We start from the raw sequence: 18779 nt of genomic DNA, 5'->3' as shown, positions 1-18779 counted from the left end.
TCATCTCAGAAATCAGAATCAGAAATACTTTATTGATCCCCGTAGGGAAACTCTTTGTTACAGCAGCTCGCCTTTACGTCAGTGCACACAGGAGAAAGTACTAGAAAACGATATGATACACTATAAACACTATAAACAGGTCAGAAAATAAATAAGTATCATGTCAGTATAAGTATAAGATAAACTAAGTGTCGAGTACCAAGTGGGTTTACTGGTTGATGATGAAAGTACAGTATAAAATACAGTGTCACCACATATGTAATAAGTAATAGTAATAATATCTCCACTATTGCTGTCTAATAAAGGCATAAAATGCCAAAAAAATATTTTAAAAGAGGAAGTGTGGTTTGTTATTGGTATGACATGTGTGTCTGAGAGTAGACTACAAGTAAACAATTAACACTTTGGACTGTGTTTGAGGAAAAAGTGTCTAGTTTCACTAAACTGAAGCGATCATTGATGTTCTGCAATGCATCAAAAATGATGGCAAACCACATTTTAATAAAACTTAGGTTGAAACACAGTGAGCCTATGCTTTAAGTGAAGAACCACTTTGGTTGGTGTATGTCCTATTTAAAAATGGCTTGTTCTGTTTTTACTGTCAGCTCTTTAATTAACAAGGAAGGAACCCTCCCGTTGGCCATATTTCATGAAACAAGGCTGCATATTATTCAGGCCAAAAATCATGTATTAACGACTTACACATTTTTTTATCTGCATGAACAAAGGCTTATTGTGAAGTGAAAACATTTTAGCAGTTAAACAGTCTGCCTTTAAATAGGTCACAAAACTGTGTTTTTAAATGTCTTTTGTGCTGATAACCCCCGAACTATCACACTGCATGAACACACACACACACACACACACACACACACACACAGAGGATGTGAGTGGAAGCTGTCAGAATATGAAGATGTATAGATGTAGCCCTGAAGCCTCTCTTCCTGTTTTCCTTCAGTTCAGATAAAGAGCGAGAGGCAGGGGTTGTTGGGGGGCAGAGTGAAGGACTCTGGGTGATTACTTTGGCTTTAATGAGGAAAACGTCTTTGCCTTCGGGCTCTCATCCACCTCAATAGTCTGTGAGTGTGTCTGGCCCAAGTTTAACTGTCGGCTCCCTGCAGGACTGAAAGACGTGAAGACATGAGGCGCTGCAGAAAGGCGATGAATGAAGTCTGTAGATTTCATTTGGAGGGGATCAGAGGCTGCAGCTGATGTGTTTTACAGCATAAATAAAATATCCAGGAATTTATGAAACATTATATTTCCTTTCAGAGGAGCCATGTCCAGGCACGACAACTAATCCATGCTTTCATTTCCAGCAGGTTCGATTACTTTAATGGTCTTTTCTCAGGTCTCTCCAAAAAAACTCCTCAGGCATTTTCAGCTCCTTCAGAAAGCTGCTGCTAGAGTCGTAACAAAGACCAAGAAAAGTGAAATCATCACACCAGTTCTCAGGTCTTTTCACTGGCTTCCAGTGTGTCAGAGAATAGAGTTTAAATTACTGCTGCTTGTCTATAATAATCTTTTAATGGTGTAGGACCAAAATACATCTCTGACTGTCTTTTACGATATGAACCCACTTGGCCTCTCAGGTAGAGGGCCTGCTAACTGTTCTCCAAACATGGAGAGGCAGCATTTAGCTTAGTCTGGGAACAAACTTCCAGAGGATATTAAACTTGCACCAACTTTAACTACCTTTAAATCAAGGTTAAACACTCTGATGTTCTGCACTGCCTTTGACTGAACATGAAATACTCACCATGAACCATCTCGCCCTCCTATCCTGTATACATGTCTGTTCTTAACGTTTTCCATTTCCTTTAAAAAAGTTTCTATCGTTTTAATTTGCATTATAACGTCTTTATGCTGTTTTTCTTTCTTTTTTTAAAAAATGTTTTTAATGCATTATGCATGAAATGTGCTGTAACTTTGCCTTCCCTTACCTTCCTAGAGGTGATCAGGCAGCGTGGTTCTCTCAGTACTTCAGTTTTGTTGACAGTGACAGCAAGAAAGCTGAGTAAGGGAGCTGCAGAGGAAAAACTTGTGTGTGATTTGACTTTTCATTTGACCCTTTTCAGTGACTGGCAGCTGCGACGTCAGTGTTTTGTTGACGTTGCCATATTGACTCCCTAAACCGTGATGGCAGATCAGACAACGTCCATAGGAGAGTTTTATTGTAAAGTCGACCATAACAGTCGATTTTTTTTTTTGTTGGGAACTGTCCACTTACACTACACACTTGCTCTGGAGCTTTCGACTGTATTACATGGTCTTTATCAGCAGATGGAATTTGCTCAATTGTCATGAAACTACAGATGTTGTTCAAACCATTATTCTGAGTCCTTGTGCCTTTGTGATGTTGGCCAGCTAAGGACTGGCCTCTGCCATTGACCCTTGTGTATTTCAACTCTGTCTTTATATTATCATATTTGTATTGTTTGTTCATTTTTATGTGTGTAAATGAATTGTTTGTATGTATTTGTGTTTGCAAACTCACCTGCCTCAAATAGCCCCTTAAGGGACAAATAAAGCATTTTGAATTGAACTGAATTTTAGGACTTGGAAACAGCAGTTTCCAGCAACAAGTTCACTTAACTTGTCATTTAAGTATGAGAATTTGTAGGAGACAACAGCAACAAGCTCTTACTGTATAAGCAAGCAAATGTCTTACAGCATTGTTGTGTTTTGTCACTTTCAGGTTAGAACACATCAGACTTACATTCAGTGTATTTATGATTACACGCTGAGGTATATTTTTGTGTCATATAATTGGTAATAACGTGTAAAGGTGTAACTAATGAGCAGTCACATTTTACTGCATTTCCATTGAAAGGCTTCTGCACTTTGGCTCCATCTGCAGTAATTTTGTCTAACTCTAGGTTACCAGTAAATTTATGAGACGAAATAATAATTTACAACAATTATAACTCTGTTATATTATTTGACTTTGTATGCTTTGTGTGAAGATGAGAAAGACATCCACTTTTCTTTTTTTTTTTAAAGTCTGGGCTCTTTTTCTTGCTACATGTTTTTGGGCAACATTTGAACAGTTCATTTCAAAAAACTGCATAAACCAAACAAAACATCTGAATTTCATCATTTTAAGTGAAAGTTCATCATTGAATCATTTGAGGATTTGCTCTCTACAAGTGTCCCCATTTTGCCAAACAAGAACCTCAAGTTACGTTCTTTTCTCTAAAAGGAACCAGATATTGTTTTACTTTCTTGTTATTTTTGGAACAAAACTTCGATTTACCAAGAAAACAGACTCCCCTCAGGCTGCTGTCATTCTGTATCAGACACTTTCTGAGGGTTTTCTGTGGGAATTAAATTACATTGTGGATGTATTTTATGTTGACTTGGAAACAGAGGACACATCTCAAAGTTAAATTATATTCAACTGAAATTAAATGGCATCTCTGAGCAGCACTTCTCACATTTCTTACAACTAAATCTTTGATACTCTTGACTCCACTGTTTTGTTTTAATCTTCAGATATGCGTGAGTCAGCCATGTGCGATGATATTCTGTCTCTTCACGAGGCCATCCGATATCATTAAACCCAAGGCTGCAGCAAATGAGTCGTATTGATTTGTTTTAAACCTGTTCTCCCTTAATGGATTGATTGAGACTGTTTCAGTATTGTGCATTGTTTCCCATTTGTCTATTCTATTCATCCAAAGTCCATTATACTGTTTTGATAACGACCCGAGGTCCTCAACATTCAGTATTTCATTCTTATTATAGATTATTGAATTGCATTACTGTCAGGAAACTTCAGCTCTGACCTTTGACTTAATAACTTTTGGCTGCTTTCTATGTACTTTTACATTAACTACGTATTTATTCTCCTAATTGGCCAAAGTCAGCCAGTTTGTGATTTGTGTAATCCATTAATAATGGCTGAAAGTGAAATAAAATGGGAAAAAAGTAATAAGGGTTTCCCTGCAAATCAGATTTTAAAAAGCAGTAATTGTAATGATGTAATGACATGACATTGGTCTGTTAATTTAAAATTGTTTACAGGAATTTACCAGATTTTTAACTGACAATGTAATAGTAGCTCATTTGAAAGTATATTTCATTATATTTTAAAGAGTTATTACAACAAACTGGAGATGTAACATTATCATTAAATGGCTAAAACAAAAAGCAATAACAGAAAAGAAGAACAACCACCTGTCCTCCATCTTCATTCAAATGATTTCGCATTTTTTACACTCATTTTAAGATGCGCTGAAAGTATATTGATCTCTGCTAGGAGAGCTGGTCACTGGGTTCAGCAGGGAAAAGGAAAACTGCGATGTATGAATAAAAAAATTCAGAAACAAGAAGATCTGTACACATAAAAATGAGCTTAATAATAAATAACATAAAAGTGTGGGGATGTATTTGAGAATTGTAAAATTTGTACAGTTTATACATTAAAAGTAAATATAAACACAACACAGTATAGATATGTATAAACACAATATACAGTATGCCATTGATACAGTATTTCTACTTCCCAGTGTTTGCAAAATACAGGGAGATGCAATGAATTCACATAACACTGAACGTTAATGAGCATCTCTCTCTATAACGCTCCAGTGCGGTAAAAGACTTCCACTAATCTCCACAGTTCAGAGTTTCCCCAAACGTGGCCTCTGTAAACCTCTTAAAGCCCCCTGGGGGTCTTTAGACCTGCAGACATTTAAGGAGCTTTAAACCCTGCTGCTGAGTCAGTGCTGCCCCCTGCTGGTTTCTGACAAGACTACACAGTTAACAGCCACATTACTGTGTGTTAACGAGTTATTTACTCTGACTGTTTAAAAGTATACACTGCACACTACAGTAACGTCTCCTCCTTACACTCATTTCCACAGACTTTTAATGTAATGATTTATTTTAATTAGTCTTTTATTGTTTTGGTGAGGCCTTTTTCTTTTTGTTTCCTGTAAAGAACTATGCAATTTGGTACTAATTATAGGGAGAAAAGCTCAATTAATGAATTATTGAATTATTCATTTAGTAGTGGCACCTTCCTTCTCTTTATTTGTGGAATTGTATGTTTTCCTTCAGAAAAGTTTCAGCTGACCTACTGTGCACTGCAAAGATTTTCTAAATTATGCTAGCAAGTAACGGGAATTATATACTTCAAATTACTGTAACTAGTACATAATTACATTACATTACATTCTTTGGAGGAAACGTCAGAGGAAATTATTATTATTATTATTAATAATAAAACATTTAGGACCCATAAAATAATCTCATAATTTTGTTTTATGTGAACAACTTTGAAAACTATTTGATAAATGTTGAGTATTTGTTATGCAAGCAAACAAAATTATGACAACAATACAGTTCATGTCATCATTTAATGATTATTTTTTTTATTGGTGTATTTATTAATTAGTTGGATTTAACCATTCAGTTAATAAATGACAAACGCCTATCACAAGTTACCTGATCACAAAGTCATCAAAAAGACTCAAACCCATTACCAAAATTTCCATCAATTATTTTTAATCCATTGGCAAATACACTGAATCAAAATATTTTTTTTGCAATTTAAAACAGTTACAGTAATCTAACAACACAATGAACAAACATTAAGCATTGGACAATTTCTTTAGATTTTCAGCAAGGGTAAAGTTAACATTTTTATAATATAGAAGTCACTTTTTACTGTGTACTTGCTGCACTACTACTGTACAGTAGTGCTCATGTTTAAGTTTGCTGTCATATTTTTTGCTGTAACACCTTCTGCATTAATTGAGTTATCAACAAAAGCAACAAATGCACGGAAAATTTGCTAACAGCTGCTTTTTCGTAGTAGGTTTTTGAGTGGGGGTTTCCTTTCATCACGTGCAAGAGCCCATGTGCAAGTTTAGGAAGTTGTTTCCTCTAGTTGTTTGTATAAAGACGTGTGGATGGTACTCATAATGCAGAGTTGCTACTGTCGGTGTTATACTATTATATTGGATCATTATTATTAATGCGTTAATATGTAAGTGGTACTTTAATGTTGTTATTGGTTGAGCTGGAACAAATTAATAACTGCTTCATATATGTTTGGCAGTTTCATCTGTAGCAATGGATCATGTTTTATAAACTAATCACATGTTTTGTATGTAAAATCTTAAGTTGAAAAGTAACTACAGCTCTTAAATAAATGTAGTGAAGTACAATATTACTCTGAAATGTAGTGAAGTATAAAGTAGCATAACATTGTACTTAAGTACAGTACTTAGTTACTTTCCACCACTGCTGAGAGAGGGACAAAATGATAGAAGATGAGAGAAATGGGAATAAAGATATAGCGAGAGCTATAACATGTCGAGGTTAGGACTTATCTCCTCCACAAATCTTTAGCAGTCTTTTCATAATTCCCTCGGCAATCAGACTGAAACGAAACAGAATTTTATAATAAAACTTAAGTTGACATTTCTCTGCTGCACTGGCTGTTTTCATGTTTAAAATCAATCTTTTATGATCTGCATGTCTCTCCAGACTTTTCAGTGTCCTTTCATGATTTCATATGAACTCTGTCTTTCAAAGCTGTCTATTGCTCTAAGACTGTAAACAAGTTATCAGTTAGTAGTCTGAAGATGAAAGTAAAGTAGAAGTATCAGAGAACGCCTGCAGTGTGAGTTCAAGAGGAAGCAGACTTCTTCTTGGCCTCAGGTAGCCCGCAGGGGTTGGTTAATCGTCTCCTCCACAGATGGCCTTCACACAGTCTCCATGGTCGCCCGACAGATCTGACTGGAGGACACAGTAACACAAGCGAGGAGAAAAGTGTCTTCCCACCACACTGAGCAGTAATTCAGCAGGTGGACAGCTGGGTTGTTAGGAGGATACAGAATTTTTCCATAAAAGGTTTCTTGAATTGTTTTTTTATGAATAGCTTTAACATGATGCTGTTTTCTCATTTTTCTCACCATATTCTAAGCATTAGCATTCAACAACTACAGCTCCAATGAGCCATAGGCGCATGATTATAACAGCATGGAGCTATAGCTGTTGAATGATAATTATAATTAGTTTGTTTTTGTTAAAATGATGAGGTGCTCATATTTGAATGTCCAGTACAGTAGTAGAACAATGCAAGCTAGACTAGCTACCTTACTTTTTAGTTTGGCTAAACTGCTAACATCTAGAGAGCTTCCAGGTTCTTTTCCAGAAGTAAGAAAACTTTTAAAAATCACATTAACCTTTGCAATAACACAGTTTACTAAAAACCCAACCCTACGACACAACGCTCAACAGTATATTGTATGTAGTCATGTGGTTCACTCCATTTGTCGAGACAGGGGTGATCTTTTTTTTTAAAAGTCAATGTAATGTTTATTTAATATTTCTGATTTTAGTGGCCTTTAACAAACACCATCCCCACAAGCTCATAAGTGTTGCATGTTAAAGTGGTGAGCTATGAGAATGAATAGTGAGGGCCAACAAGTGTAGACTTTTATTTTTTAGGTAGCAGCTATTACTGCTGAAACGTTTTGAAAGATGACATCAGAAGAGCACGTACAAACTTCAACTTCATTTTTTGAATGCTGACTGTTTAAATCATTAAGGGAAACACTTGAACACACTGAAATGCTCAGTGAGAAATTGCATTGAGTTACAGAAGCTAGCAGAACAGCAGCTCTCTATTTCTGATCCCAGAGCAGCTACAGCAATAATTAACAAATGATTGGCTGGATGTGGGTTGTAATTTACTGGAGACCCAACCCACCTGGGCAACCACAAGGTGCAAAATAACAACAACCGTTACCATATAGGATGTTCTTTAATGACACCTTTTCAGAAGATTTATCCCCCACCTATAAATCTTTTTGTGTGTGTATATTCTAAAAGAGTTAATAAAATCCCATCAAATGTTATTTCAAATGTTAGATACGTTTTGTGTAATATGAAGAGATCCAGTTATCAAGCAGATTAGTCCTTTTATCTCAGTACAGTCTTTGTGTGTCTCAGAGGACCTCTTGGCTCTTGCGTTATTCATATATATTTGGCTTCACAGATATTAAAGTGGCTTGCCAAATAAAATAAAAGAGTCCAGTACAAAACAGATCAGGCAAGTCTGAGCTTCAAATCCTCTGATCACTCTTTGTTTGTAATTTCATTCTAACTTTGAAAAAAGTAGAATAAATCCAAATCATGGGGCCAGAGGTGCAGATTATCAGAGTTAAATTGTCATCAGATCTTTAGTAAAGGAGTTCCTCACCTTGATGGCAGAGTACAGCGAGTACTTGTAGAGTTTCTTGAACTCTGCTCTGATGTCCAGCAGATCGATCTCAGACCGGCTCACCATGATCCGGTTCAGAGTCGACTCGTCTGTTCCTCCACCCTGACAACGAGATGGGCAGTGAAAATGAATTCATATACAGCATTTATCTTACATTAGTACGTTTCTCTCTAGAGTGTAAAACTGGCACATGATAACACTAAACTCTTCTGTCTCAGACATTAACTTGAAACCACTATGTAGAGGATTTATATACATTTGTATTTGTAGAAAAATAAGACAGTCCTGGTGAAAATGGGTGCAGAGCCTATGTTGTTGCTTTTATCTCATTCATTAGTGTTCCTGGTTAGGATCTGTGGGGTGGGGGTGGTTGGAGGGGGGGTACCAGCATACATTGCTGTCTGCAACAACAGCTGCGTTCCAAATCCGTACTATGTACTGATCCTAAGCAGGTTTTGAGTGTGAAGTGTGTTTACACTGGAAGTGACAAAATGAAGTATACAAAACCAGACACTATGCTCACTAAATAAGGTTGATGTTTAAGTGGACACTGTTCCCCCACAATGAAATGGAAAGCAAAAGAATAAGTATTAAATCTTTAGAAAAACATTTTGGAAATACGTTACACATATTGTATCATTTCCTGTATATAATGGTTAGGTATGTTGATATTTTTGTATATTAACTGCTAAACAGTATACTATGATGATTAGCATGTAGCACATACTGTACAGAATTAGTATATACTGTAGTACGGATTTGGGACACAGCTAATGTCTTTTTTGATAAAACCGTTGGGGGCGCCAAAGTTGGAAAAAAATGTAGTTGCTTAAAATGTCCAAATAATTCCTTCCGAGGATGCAGCTCAAGTGCAGTACTAATTCAGCAACCATGTAGTAAAAGGTAGATCTATAATATTGCTCAACTACTAAAGAAAGACATTTTATTTCAAAATTCTCTCTGCTGAAGCTTCATATTATGGGCTGTACTTTCTATATATAACCAAACGCATTTCTTCTGTTAACATAACTACATTGCTATGAACTGGATATTGTTTATTCCTGTTTGTGTCTTTACAACACTGAACATATGCAATAAAAACAGTATATTCACCTTCATGCTCTCGTACAGGCGTTCTGCAAAGTAGGCCGGGACGCTCTTCACACATTTCACTGGAGGAGTGACAAAAGTTGTTAAAACAAAGTGGTTTAAAAACAGCATTTTGTTTCGAAATAGTTATTAGATAACATTTGATAAAGCCATAATCAACGGTTTTTAAATATCTAACAGATAGTAAATTCACTCTGGACATGAGGATATACACTACATGATCAAAAGTATGTGGACACCCTACCATTACTCACACCACATTGAGATTAAGATTTTGTCCACATACTTTTGGCCATATAGTGTATAATATGTTAGAATTAAAAGTCCCAAGTAACACAGCATATTAAATAGCACATTAACCTACCGATAGCCACCAGTAGCTCCTCCAGCTCCCCTGACATCTCTCCTTCGATGCTTTGCTGCAGAGTCTTTCCACTGATGTTCTTGTATTCAACAAGAGCTACAAAAAAAGGCAACGAACGAGTCTCACTTTACATTTCCAGTTATTCCAAATTTACCATAATTTGTAAGAACCAACTTTATTCTAGTCTAGACTAAACACACTATGGGTTAAGCATGACATACTTTGTCTCAGTTGAGGTATACTTCTTTGGCAGAGGATGTCAACAAATTTTGATTCATCGGTGCCCCACTTCTTCTCCCCAGCGTCATAAAGAGTCTGGATAGGAAAAAAATGAAATGATTAAAAATATACTTGCCATAAAGAGAGACAGTTACAGTATATAAAACCTTTTTCTCTATGAAACAAGTTCAAGCATGCGTCATGCTGCACCTTGGCGTCTTTTTTTGCCTTCTCTGTATCTACTGTGGTGCTCACGTCCCTCTTGCCCTGGAAACAGAAACAAAACTTTAATTTAAATAACATCCGTTCACTCACAGTTAAGGGAGAGGATTTTCAGTTCCCCTAATTTTAATCCGTGTGTGTGTGTGTGTGTGTGTGCGTGTGTGTGTGTGTGTGTGCGTGCATGTGTGTATGCATGTGTATGGCGTGTGTGTGCACATACACGCATGTGCACAACAAGTCATGCATGTACGTGAGCGTATGTGTGCGCTCAGCTATGACAGTATCCAGAGATAGAAATGACAAATTACAGAAGTTAGAATTTGGCTCTTTGAAGATGTTTGTGTGTGTGTGTGTGTGTGTGTGTGTGTGTGTGTGTGTGTGTGTGTGTGTGTGAGAGATTTGTACTACAGGTGTACTTGTGTACATTGCATGACCTTATGAGCCAAGAGTAAATGGTTCTCATGGCATTTGTTTCATTCGCTCTGTTTCATGTGTCTTTGCTGTACAGAGATAAAACATGAGCTTGACTTTGATATAGAAGTGCAAAGCCTTCTATAATTTCTTCTTATCATATGCTTGCAACACACACCTACAAAGTGGCACATACACACCCACTCATGCACTCCTTCAAATAAAAAAAAAAATGGGAGCACCTTGCAACGCTTCAAAGATGCAGCTGTGGGTAAAATCAAAACAAATGCTGACTTTGTTTTTGAGACCATCAGTGAGTTTATGCAGCTGCTGTCGCAGCCAAGTCTATAAGTATATCAAGCTTGAGGGGACAGTCATTTCATTTCTGGCAAGATGGAGAGAAGATCGCTCACAGTGCAACAAGTTTTGGATGCAGTCATGCAATCAGATAGCGAGGAGGAGCATGAGGAAACCGAGGAGGAAACCGACACAGATGACGTGGAGTACCAGGTGGAGTCTGATTCTGCTACCTCTGATGAATCCTCTGAGAATTGGGAAGACACAGACGAGACAGAGGTGGGATGGAAATCAAAGAGTGGCCAAATCTGGTCTCCCACTCACACCGAGACGCTGCGCTACCATCCAGCAGCCACCCGGTGTGCTCTCGCAGGGGCCCACGCGATGCGCCACTGCCAGGATCAGCACAATAAAGTCGAGCTTCGATTTGTTTATGACAGAGGAAATCCTCCAGATTGTTCTGGACATGACCAACCTGCAGGGGAGACGTTCTGTCGCAGACTGGAGAGAGTGGATGCAACTGAACTGCAGGCGTACATTGGGCTGTTGCTTCTGGCTGGTGTATACCGGTCAAGGAATGAAGCTACGGTCAGCCTGTGGGATGACCGCAAAGGACGGGCCATCTTCGGGCCACCATGTCACATCGTGAGGTTCAAGCCTCATCAACTCCAACCTGCGATTTGATGACAGGCTGACCTCGACCTGCTCGCCACAGGGACGACAAGTTGGCTGCCTTCGGACCATCTGGGAAAAGTGGATCGATCGCTCCCCTGCTCTTCAACCCGGGCCTGGATGTCTGTGTGGATGAGCAGCTCGTCCCCATTCAGAGGCCGATGTGGGTTCCGGCAGTACTTACCAAAAACCAGCCAAGTATGGGGATCAAAATTTGGGTCACCTGTGATGTTGGGACGTCATATGCGTGGAAAATGGATATCTACATTAGGGGAAACCGGCTGGGGCTGCTGCGGAGGTAAACCAGGGAAAAGAGGGTTGTCCTGGAGATGACAGAGGGGCTCCAGGGTAACACCGTCACCTGTGATAACTTTTTTCACCTCCTACTCACTGGCAGAAGAGCTGCTGAAGAGGAAAGTGGCCCTTGTTGGCACAATCCGAAAAAACAAACCAGAGCTTCCCGATACTGCTGCAGGTGAGGCAGAGAGCACTCTTCTCCTCCATTTCGCTTTCACGAGGACCCACACAGCGGTGTCATACATCCCTAGACGGGGAAGAATGTGCTGCTCCTCAGCACAAAACACCGTGAGCCAGCTGTGACTGATGATGAAAAAAGAAGCCCAAAATCATAGCAGACTACAACTGGTGCAAGGGAGGTGTCGACAACCTGGATAAGGTATGTGCCATTATGCATCAGTTACTACTTATTTTTCTTAGTGAATTTATGTGCTTGTCTGAGATATATGAAGTGCTTTTATTATTCAAGCGTTTCTTAGATTTATATAGGTAAAATAATTAATGATATATTTGTGCATGATGAGGAAGAATATTTGTATACATTTTTAAACTTTTTTTCTTTCCTTTTTGCAGGTTGTCAGCACCTACAGCTGCAGGAGGAGGACTCTGTCGGTGGCCACTGGCGCTGTTTCATAACGTCCTCGACGTGTCTGCTTACAATGCCTTTGTGCTGTGGACAACAGTGGACCCCCTCCTGGAACCAGGCCAAGACATTCAAGAGGAGGCTCTTCATTGAGGAGCTGGGGGAAATGCTTGTGACCCCACACATGGCACGGAGAGAGCGCCTCCCGTACACCAGCCGCTAATCCTTTTAAACACTTAAAATCTAAATCTACCCACTGGTGGTTTTACGTTTACAAACTCCTGTTGTGCAGACAAGCATTGTTCAAACCAGCAGAACTTGTTTATTTCCCACATTGTTAAGTCACTGAGATGACTGTTAAGATGATGAATGTGAGCAAGAAACGTCACCCTATTTGTAATAAACTGAAATTACATGTTGCTTTGTACCTGCACAGTTTACCCTCACCTTTATAGATATGTGCTCTCCTTTTTGTCCCTTTTCCCTCTTTGTTTTCTGTCTTTAACTATGATTTTCATTTTATCTTATTGTTCATATCTATGTATTTTTCTTAATTCTCTCTCAGGGGAAAAGAACATATAAAAATAACTTGTTCATTTAATCCAGAGGATCACTTTATTGTCTCTCCAAATAACTATAAATAAAAAAACTAATTTTATAATACATTTTTGTGCACCAGCCTCTCCACATTGTCTTGCACATTACAGGTCTTATGTAAAGTTAGATAAGATATAATTCTGTATGTGCATACACTGTTCACAGTTTTCCTTTATATTGTAATGACAAACCTCAGCTAGGAGGAGCAGCGCGTTGGCAAAGTCTCCGGAAACTTCGTTTTTCAGTTCAAGGGTCAACTTCTTCTGTGTTTCTGTGGAGGAAAACATCCAAGACAAACTCATGATTCTGATATTTGAAAATTAAATGAATCACAAAACACGAAATGTATACTTTCAAAAGGCCAGTCATGCCTTTGAATGGACTGTCATTCTCTGACATTGACAATATGTAGTCTTTTTGAACAAAATGTTTACATTCTTTACCTCGCAAATAGACGTCATTGAGAGCTTTGATTTGTTCATTGGATCTGGAGGCAAAGATTTCAATCAAGATGCTGTCTGCTGTCCCAGCTCCCTGCAACATCACACAGTTACTTTACCACATGGAGCTGACTGTCTGAACTGCATTTACATCATCAACTACTCCAAAACAGCATATCCAGCATTATCCAATGATAACCTAAGGTCTTTCCTTATTTATAATTTTCACCAGGGACCAAAAATCCCTTATAAACAGACTAAAATAACTTAATCATCACTTGATCTGTGCATATATACTTCACAGTACATTATAATGCTGAATTTCATGGCTCAGTTTTCCCTGCTTAAATATATCTTAAATTAACTGGTTAAACTCCTTAATCATTAATACAAAGACACATTGAAGAGCATAAGCAACATGTAGGGCTTCACTTTGGTCAGCTAAGAAACCATGCACATTTTAATCCAAAAGGTTAAAGGGCGTTTTTAAGGTATGCAGTTAAGGGGAACTCTTTCTTACTGCTTTGGTTATGTGGTACTGTAAAGATATTTCCAAGCTGAATGTATTCATACTACTTGTTTAAAACATCTTTCTTTCCTCATACCAACATTTATTTGTAAAGTTATAAAATAAAACCCCTCAGAGAGAAAATGACAAAAGTGAGAAAAACTCAGAAAACTGACTTTCATGGCCCGCATCACTTCATGGCAGTCGTACGCTGCAGGAGGGGTGACGAGCGCCGCGAGCAGGTCCTCAAAGTTACCGCTGGTGTCCCCTTTCAGGTCCTCCAGTAAAGCCTATGATGTCAGTTTTCCAACAGAAGCAAACTCATATGTGTGCAACACGCAACCACACCCATGCAAATACACAAAGGCCTCTGGCCTACAGCCAAGCACAGACTTATTACCAGATTAAACACAGAAACCGTGAGGATTATTTGTCACGTTAGGACAAGGAGGAGGCGAGGAACTCTTTTTCTGAGCTGTTTTAAAAGACTGCATGTTATGATGCTAGTGTTGTCTTAATCATGAATACAGAGAAATTTACTCTATTTAAATAAGAACAGGAGTGGTATCTTACTCTGCCAGTGGCTTTCTGATAAGCCTCACAGATCAGCTGCCTCTGAGCGCTGCTTGTATGGGTCAAAATGTCAATCAGAGTCTGCTCTTTGGTGCCTGAAACATTTTTAAAAAGAAACGTGAGGAGGTACATCAATAAACATGAAAAAAGGGACAACATAAAATAAATGTAACAACAAGTTTATAGCCACGCTAGCGGCCTCGAGACTGTGTTTAACAACAGGAAACCAATTGGGCATTCAGTTTGTCAGACTTGGGACTTTCATTAGTCTAAATGTTAGTCAGAGCTTTAGTTGTGCTTTGAGATTAATGGAAACATTTGTCTGTAATGCTCTACAAAAGGTAGAGCAATAACTACAGACAGAGTAAAAGTAAGAAAAACATTTGAAGTTTTGTTCAAAGTGTAACAGAAAGACACAATGTTGTGCCTTTATCTTATGCCTGTTTATGCTGATTAAGAACCTACATAGCTGCCATATAACCTGTAAGACCTACAGGTACTGCAGAACAAAATGTGTTTTTTCACATTTTTTGTCAAGAAAATGAACTTTATTTTGATTATAGTCCACAGGGATTCAGTGTAGCTCTGTTTTGCTAGTGTCTGTCTATCTAATATTAATATTTACAGCTAAAATAAATAAATATATCCACAATATAATACATTTAAATTGGACCAAATTGCCTGAATTCCACTAGAATCAACAGCTAAGACGGCAGTTTGTGCTAACTACTCAGCCCATTATTATTAAATTTAGCCACCGCCTCATTTAGTTAATAATAAACTTATAGAAAGATGTTTTTTTGACAAAATGTATAAATAATTTTTTTCCCAATTTGGTTTTAGCTTCAGCTAAGGCTAGCCGTAGCCATGGCTATCTTCCTAGCTAGCTTCCACTTGATATATCTCGTTAGCTAGCTGTCTAGTTGTTTGTCTGTCTGTCACAATTTTACATGCTGTCTCACGGAAATTACACATTTCTAGGGTATAATAAGTTTTTATGAAAGGTAAAACAGATGCCAAAAAGTCAGATTCCAGTCAATTTTGACCAAATATGTAGGTACTGTGTTTTAGCTTTGTACGGGAATGTAGCAAGATAATGAGCTAACGTTACACTTACTGTAATGTAGCTAAGCTATTTGATGTTTAGCTACATGCTGACGTTTTAACAAGTAAAATTTTGCATGTTAGAATTCTAATATTAGCATTTTAACATGTTCACAGTTACCATGTTGCTAACGGTGTTAAATTAGCATTAGCTGTGTGTTTAACATTAGTTACTTATCTAGCTAGCTTGTTAAGTAAAGCTTCTTTAAGTGTCTACAAAAGTGCTCCATAGAAATATGTATGATTATTATTAAAAATAATATATTTAGCACACACGCATCCTGACTTTAGCATGTTAGCATACTATGTTGATCTCAAAATACAACAGAGACTGACTGTAATTTAATTTGAAATATTTTATCATGTACTGAAGTGATGTTCATTTGTGTATCCTAGAGACTCAACATCTTTATACAATATGATGTGTGTGTGTGTGTGTGTGTGTGTATTTGTACCAAGTCCTTCAATGGCCTTCCTCAGAGCCTCAGCATCGTCTACTGCATTAAAGTTTGCTTTGGGCTTGATGGTTCCTCTCTCTCCTGTCTGAAGAACACAGTGACATTCATCAGTTTGTATTTTCTTTCGTCTCTTTTGTCATTTGTGCAATAATAAATGTCACAGGAAAGTTTAGTTGGACCTACTTTTGCTGAGAAAGAGGATGGAGTATTCACAAGACTCTCCAAGTCATCCTGCAGAATGTTTATCAGTTTTGTTTAAAATGTATAATCAGTCAAAACCTTATCATAAATAAAATCACAGAACTTGGCTTACCCATAAAGATGCCATGATGACAACACGAAGTTCCTCTGTAAAAAAAAAAAATACAACACATTAATAGTTTCTTGTTATTTTGTGATTTATGTCAGCACCTCTATTCTTGACGTATCCTCACCAAACTACATTCATAAAACAGCACAAATTCAAAACTGTTCATATAACGACTTACAGTGTTTCTGGTACAAAACAGAGTTTACAGTAGCAATTTATTGTATTCATTATTCACTATGTGTTATTTTTCTCTAGTCTACTGTTTATTATATATTATATATATTGCATATATTATCCTTTACTGAGTTAGGGCATTTTTATTTAAGTCATTATGTGAGTTTACAGTAGTCTTGTTATGTTAACAGTAGGCTATATTCAATCTTAGATAATATTCTGTAGGATTCCTTATAGTGTTCCTGTGAAACTCAATAGCATGAAACAGGTGTCATGATAAATTAAACTACTTGACTACTGATAATCATCAGACTACTGATTAATCTCAGTGAAAACTCCAAATCTTGAGAATAAAGCCAGAATTCTGTTGTTATATTGCCCACAAATCCCCAAATTTTATTCCCAGTTCATTGCTAATTTTTCAAAATGTACCTGTGTAACTGTGCTGCCGGGACATTTGGAGATTTCAATGCAGCTACATCAAACTCGAAATCTTTGCAATGATAAAAATACTAAAGCATGAATCATCAAGTCGAGTTTATTTCTTACTGTTTTGACAAAATTCTGAAATTAATCTCAGAGATGAGTTAACTTTAACAAATAGCCCTAATGGCCCTAATCTTTCTCTGTCCAGCAGTTAATTATTGTAATCGTGACCTTATAGGACTTTCAGATATTTTCTTTTCTTTTTTTATAGGATGTGTGAACAGTAGCTGTATAATATTTCAAAGTTTACTGTGATGTCTGTGTAGCAGCTGTCAAAATTTACCACAGGATTAAACATCCTTGTCCTGTTGACACATCTATGTTTGCCTATATGATCAGCTGTTCTGATGAAAGTAAAGTAAATGAACCTTTCAGCCTCAATGAAGCCTCATTACTGCAGAAAAACTACATCAAAAAATACTTTTCTACTGATCAGAATATGATCACAAACTGTAAACTTGATATCCAATTGAAATAATATAAGGTTTTAAAAAAATATCCCACTTAAAAGCAGTCAGATTCACATTAAACTATAAATATAATAAACGTGCAGTCAAGTTGTAAGTAAGCAAAACAGATCCACTGCAAGACTTCTTTATGTGAACAGAATGAATACAGTTTTAGCTCAGGTAATGATGAATTAATGAGGAAAAGTAATCATCTGTGTACAAACCTCTGCTCTAAACTTTGAACTCTTGTTTTAAGAATAATCTGCCCGTCAAACACAAAATAAGTGCACTGAAAGACAACAAATGAATAAGAGTTAAAGAAAACACGGCAACGCTCACCTGGATTTGTGTCTGAACCGGAAACGCGTTCCCCACACCTTCAATCTCTGTGGAAACTGGAAATGTACCTGAGGAGTCATCTGACCACGCCCACTCTGTACAGCCCGGTGCCGCCTTCAGGGACGGCTCGTACATTTCACTTCTCTACATTTAGAAGGCCTCCTTCTGAAAATAATAAGAAATTACACCATTCTTCATATGAAATATAATCTGTAGGCCTACAAATGTTTAAATCGATGACCTCCTTTTTTTAAAGTTACGGTTTGTTTTTTCCTCTTCTTCTTTTAACCTGTTCTGTTTATGAACTTTGTGTTTGCTTCTATTTCACCGTTCAGGTGCCAGTGGCATGACTGAAATGTCTCAACAACTATTGCATGGATTGTGGTGAAATTTGGTTCACACATTCATGTTCCCCTCATGATGAATTGTAATAACTTTGGTGATCCCCTGACTTTGCATCATGCGCCATCATCAGGTCAAAATCAGTCCAGTACTTTGCCGTTACAGTCAGTGTTACTCAACTAAACGCACTGTGTGTATCATTGAGGTCTAACAATCCAGCATTGTTTACATCCAGTCTTCTTCTTCTTTACCTTTGTAACAGCCACCTGTTGATCAGTGGAATAGTGTGACCCCACCGGTAGGTCTGTGTATCATGAGATGAAAGGAAAACAGCCCCATAGCACTACTAGAACTCCACAGGGAACCTTTAATACCTGCACAATTAATGACATTCCCATCAACCTCAGCTGCACTTTGTGTTAAGTGCAAACTAGCAAATCTTAGTATGCTAACGCGCTAAACTGATATGGTGAACATAGTAAACATTATACCTGCTAAACATCTGCATGTTAGCATTTAGCTCATACCACAACTTCACAGAGCAGCTACCATGGCTGTAGACTCTTAAGTCTGTCATTGTATTGACGG

The 18779-nt window shown here is 37.6% G+C and overlaps 1 protein-coding gene across 2 annotated transcripts; it reads right to left on the bottom strand.

The window, feature by feature from the left end:
* Positions 1-5352: 5352 nt before the first annotated feature.
* Positions 5353-17925, bottom strand: anxa3a (annexin A3a). Of its 2 annotated transcripts, none has more exons than XM_044195244.1 (14): positions 17850-17925; positions 16405-16439; positions 16275-16322; positions 16089-16176; positions 14530-14624; positions 14133-14246; positions 13452-13542; positions 13200-13279; positions 10140-10196; positions 9932-10025; positions 9711-9806; positions 9350-9408; positions 8216-8338; positions 5353-6747 (listed from the first exon to the last, which is right to left on the bottom strand). In XM_044195244.1, the coding sequence occupies exons 2-14, from the start codon at positions 16417-16419 to the stop codon at positions 6688-6690; spliced, it is 1020 nt and encodes a 339-aa protein (XP_044051179.1). In that variant the 5' UTR covers positions 16420-16439; positions 17850-17925; the 3' UTR covers positions 5353-6687. The 2 variants fall into 2 exon arrangements, with proteins under 2 accessions (XP_044051179.1, XP_044051180.1); XM_044195245.1 differs by having other exon boundaries at positions 17735-17863.
* Between the last annotated feature and the right edge of the window lie 854 nt (positions 17926-18779).

Source organism: Siniperca chuatsi, linkage group LG5 (genome assembly GCF_020085105.1).
Source record: "Siniperca chuatsi isolate FFG_IHB_CAS linkage group LG5, ASM2008510v1, whole genome shotgun sequence".
In the NCBI taxonomy this organism is placed as follows: Eukaryota; Metazoa; Chordata; class Actinopteri; order Centrarchiformes; family Sinipercidae; genus Siniperca; species Siniperca chuatsi.
This window is presented reverse-complemented; position numbering and strand designations above follow the sequence as displayed.

Excerpts from the sequence above, each read along its gene's own strand:
- anxa3a (XM_044195244.1), bottom strand. Across the intron at positions 14,247-14,529 it reads ATCAGAAAGCCACTGGCAGA|GCTTTACTGGAGGACCTGAA; the intron begins GTAAGATACCAC and ends CTGACATCATAG. Across the intron at positions 9,807-9,931 it reads TATACCTCAACTGAGACAAA|CTCTTGTTGAATACAAGAAC; the intron begins GTATGTCATGCT and ends CTTTTTTTGTAG.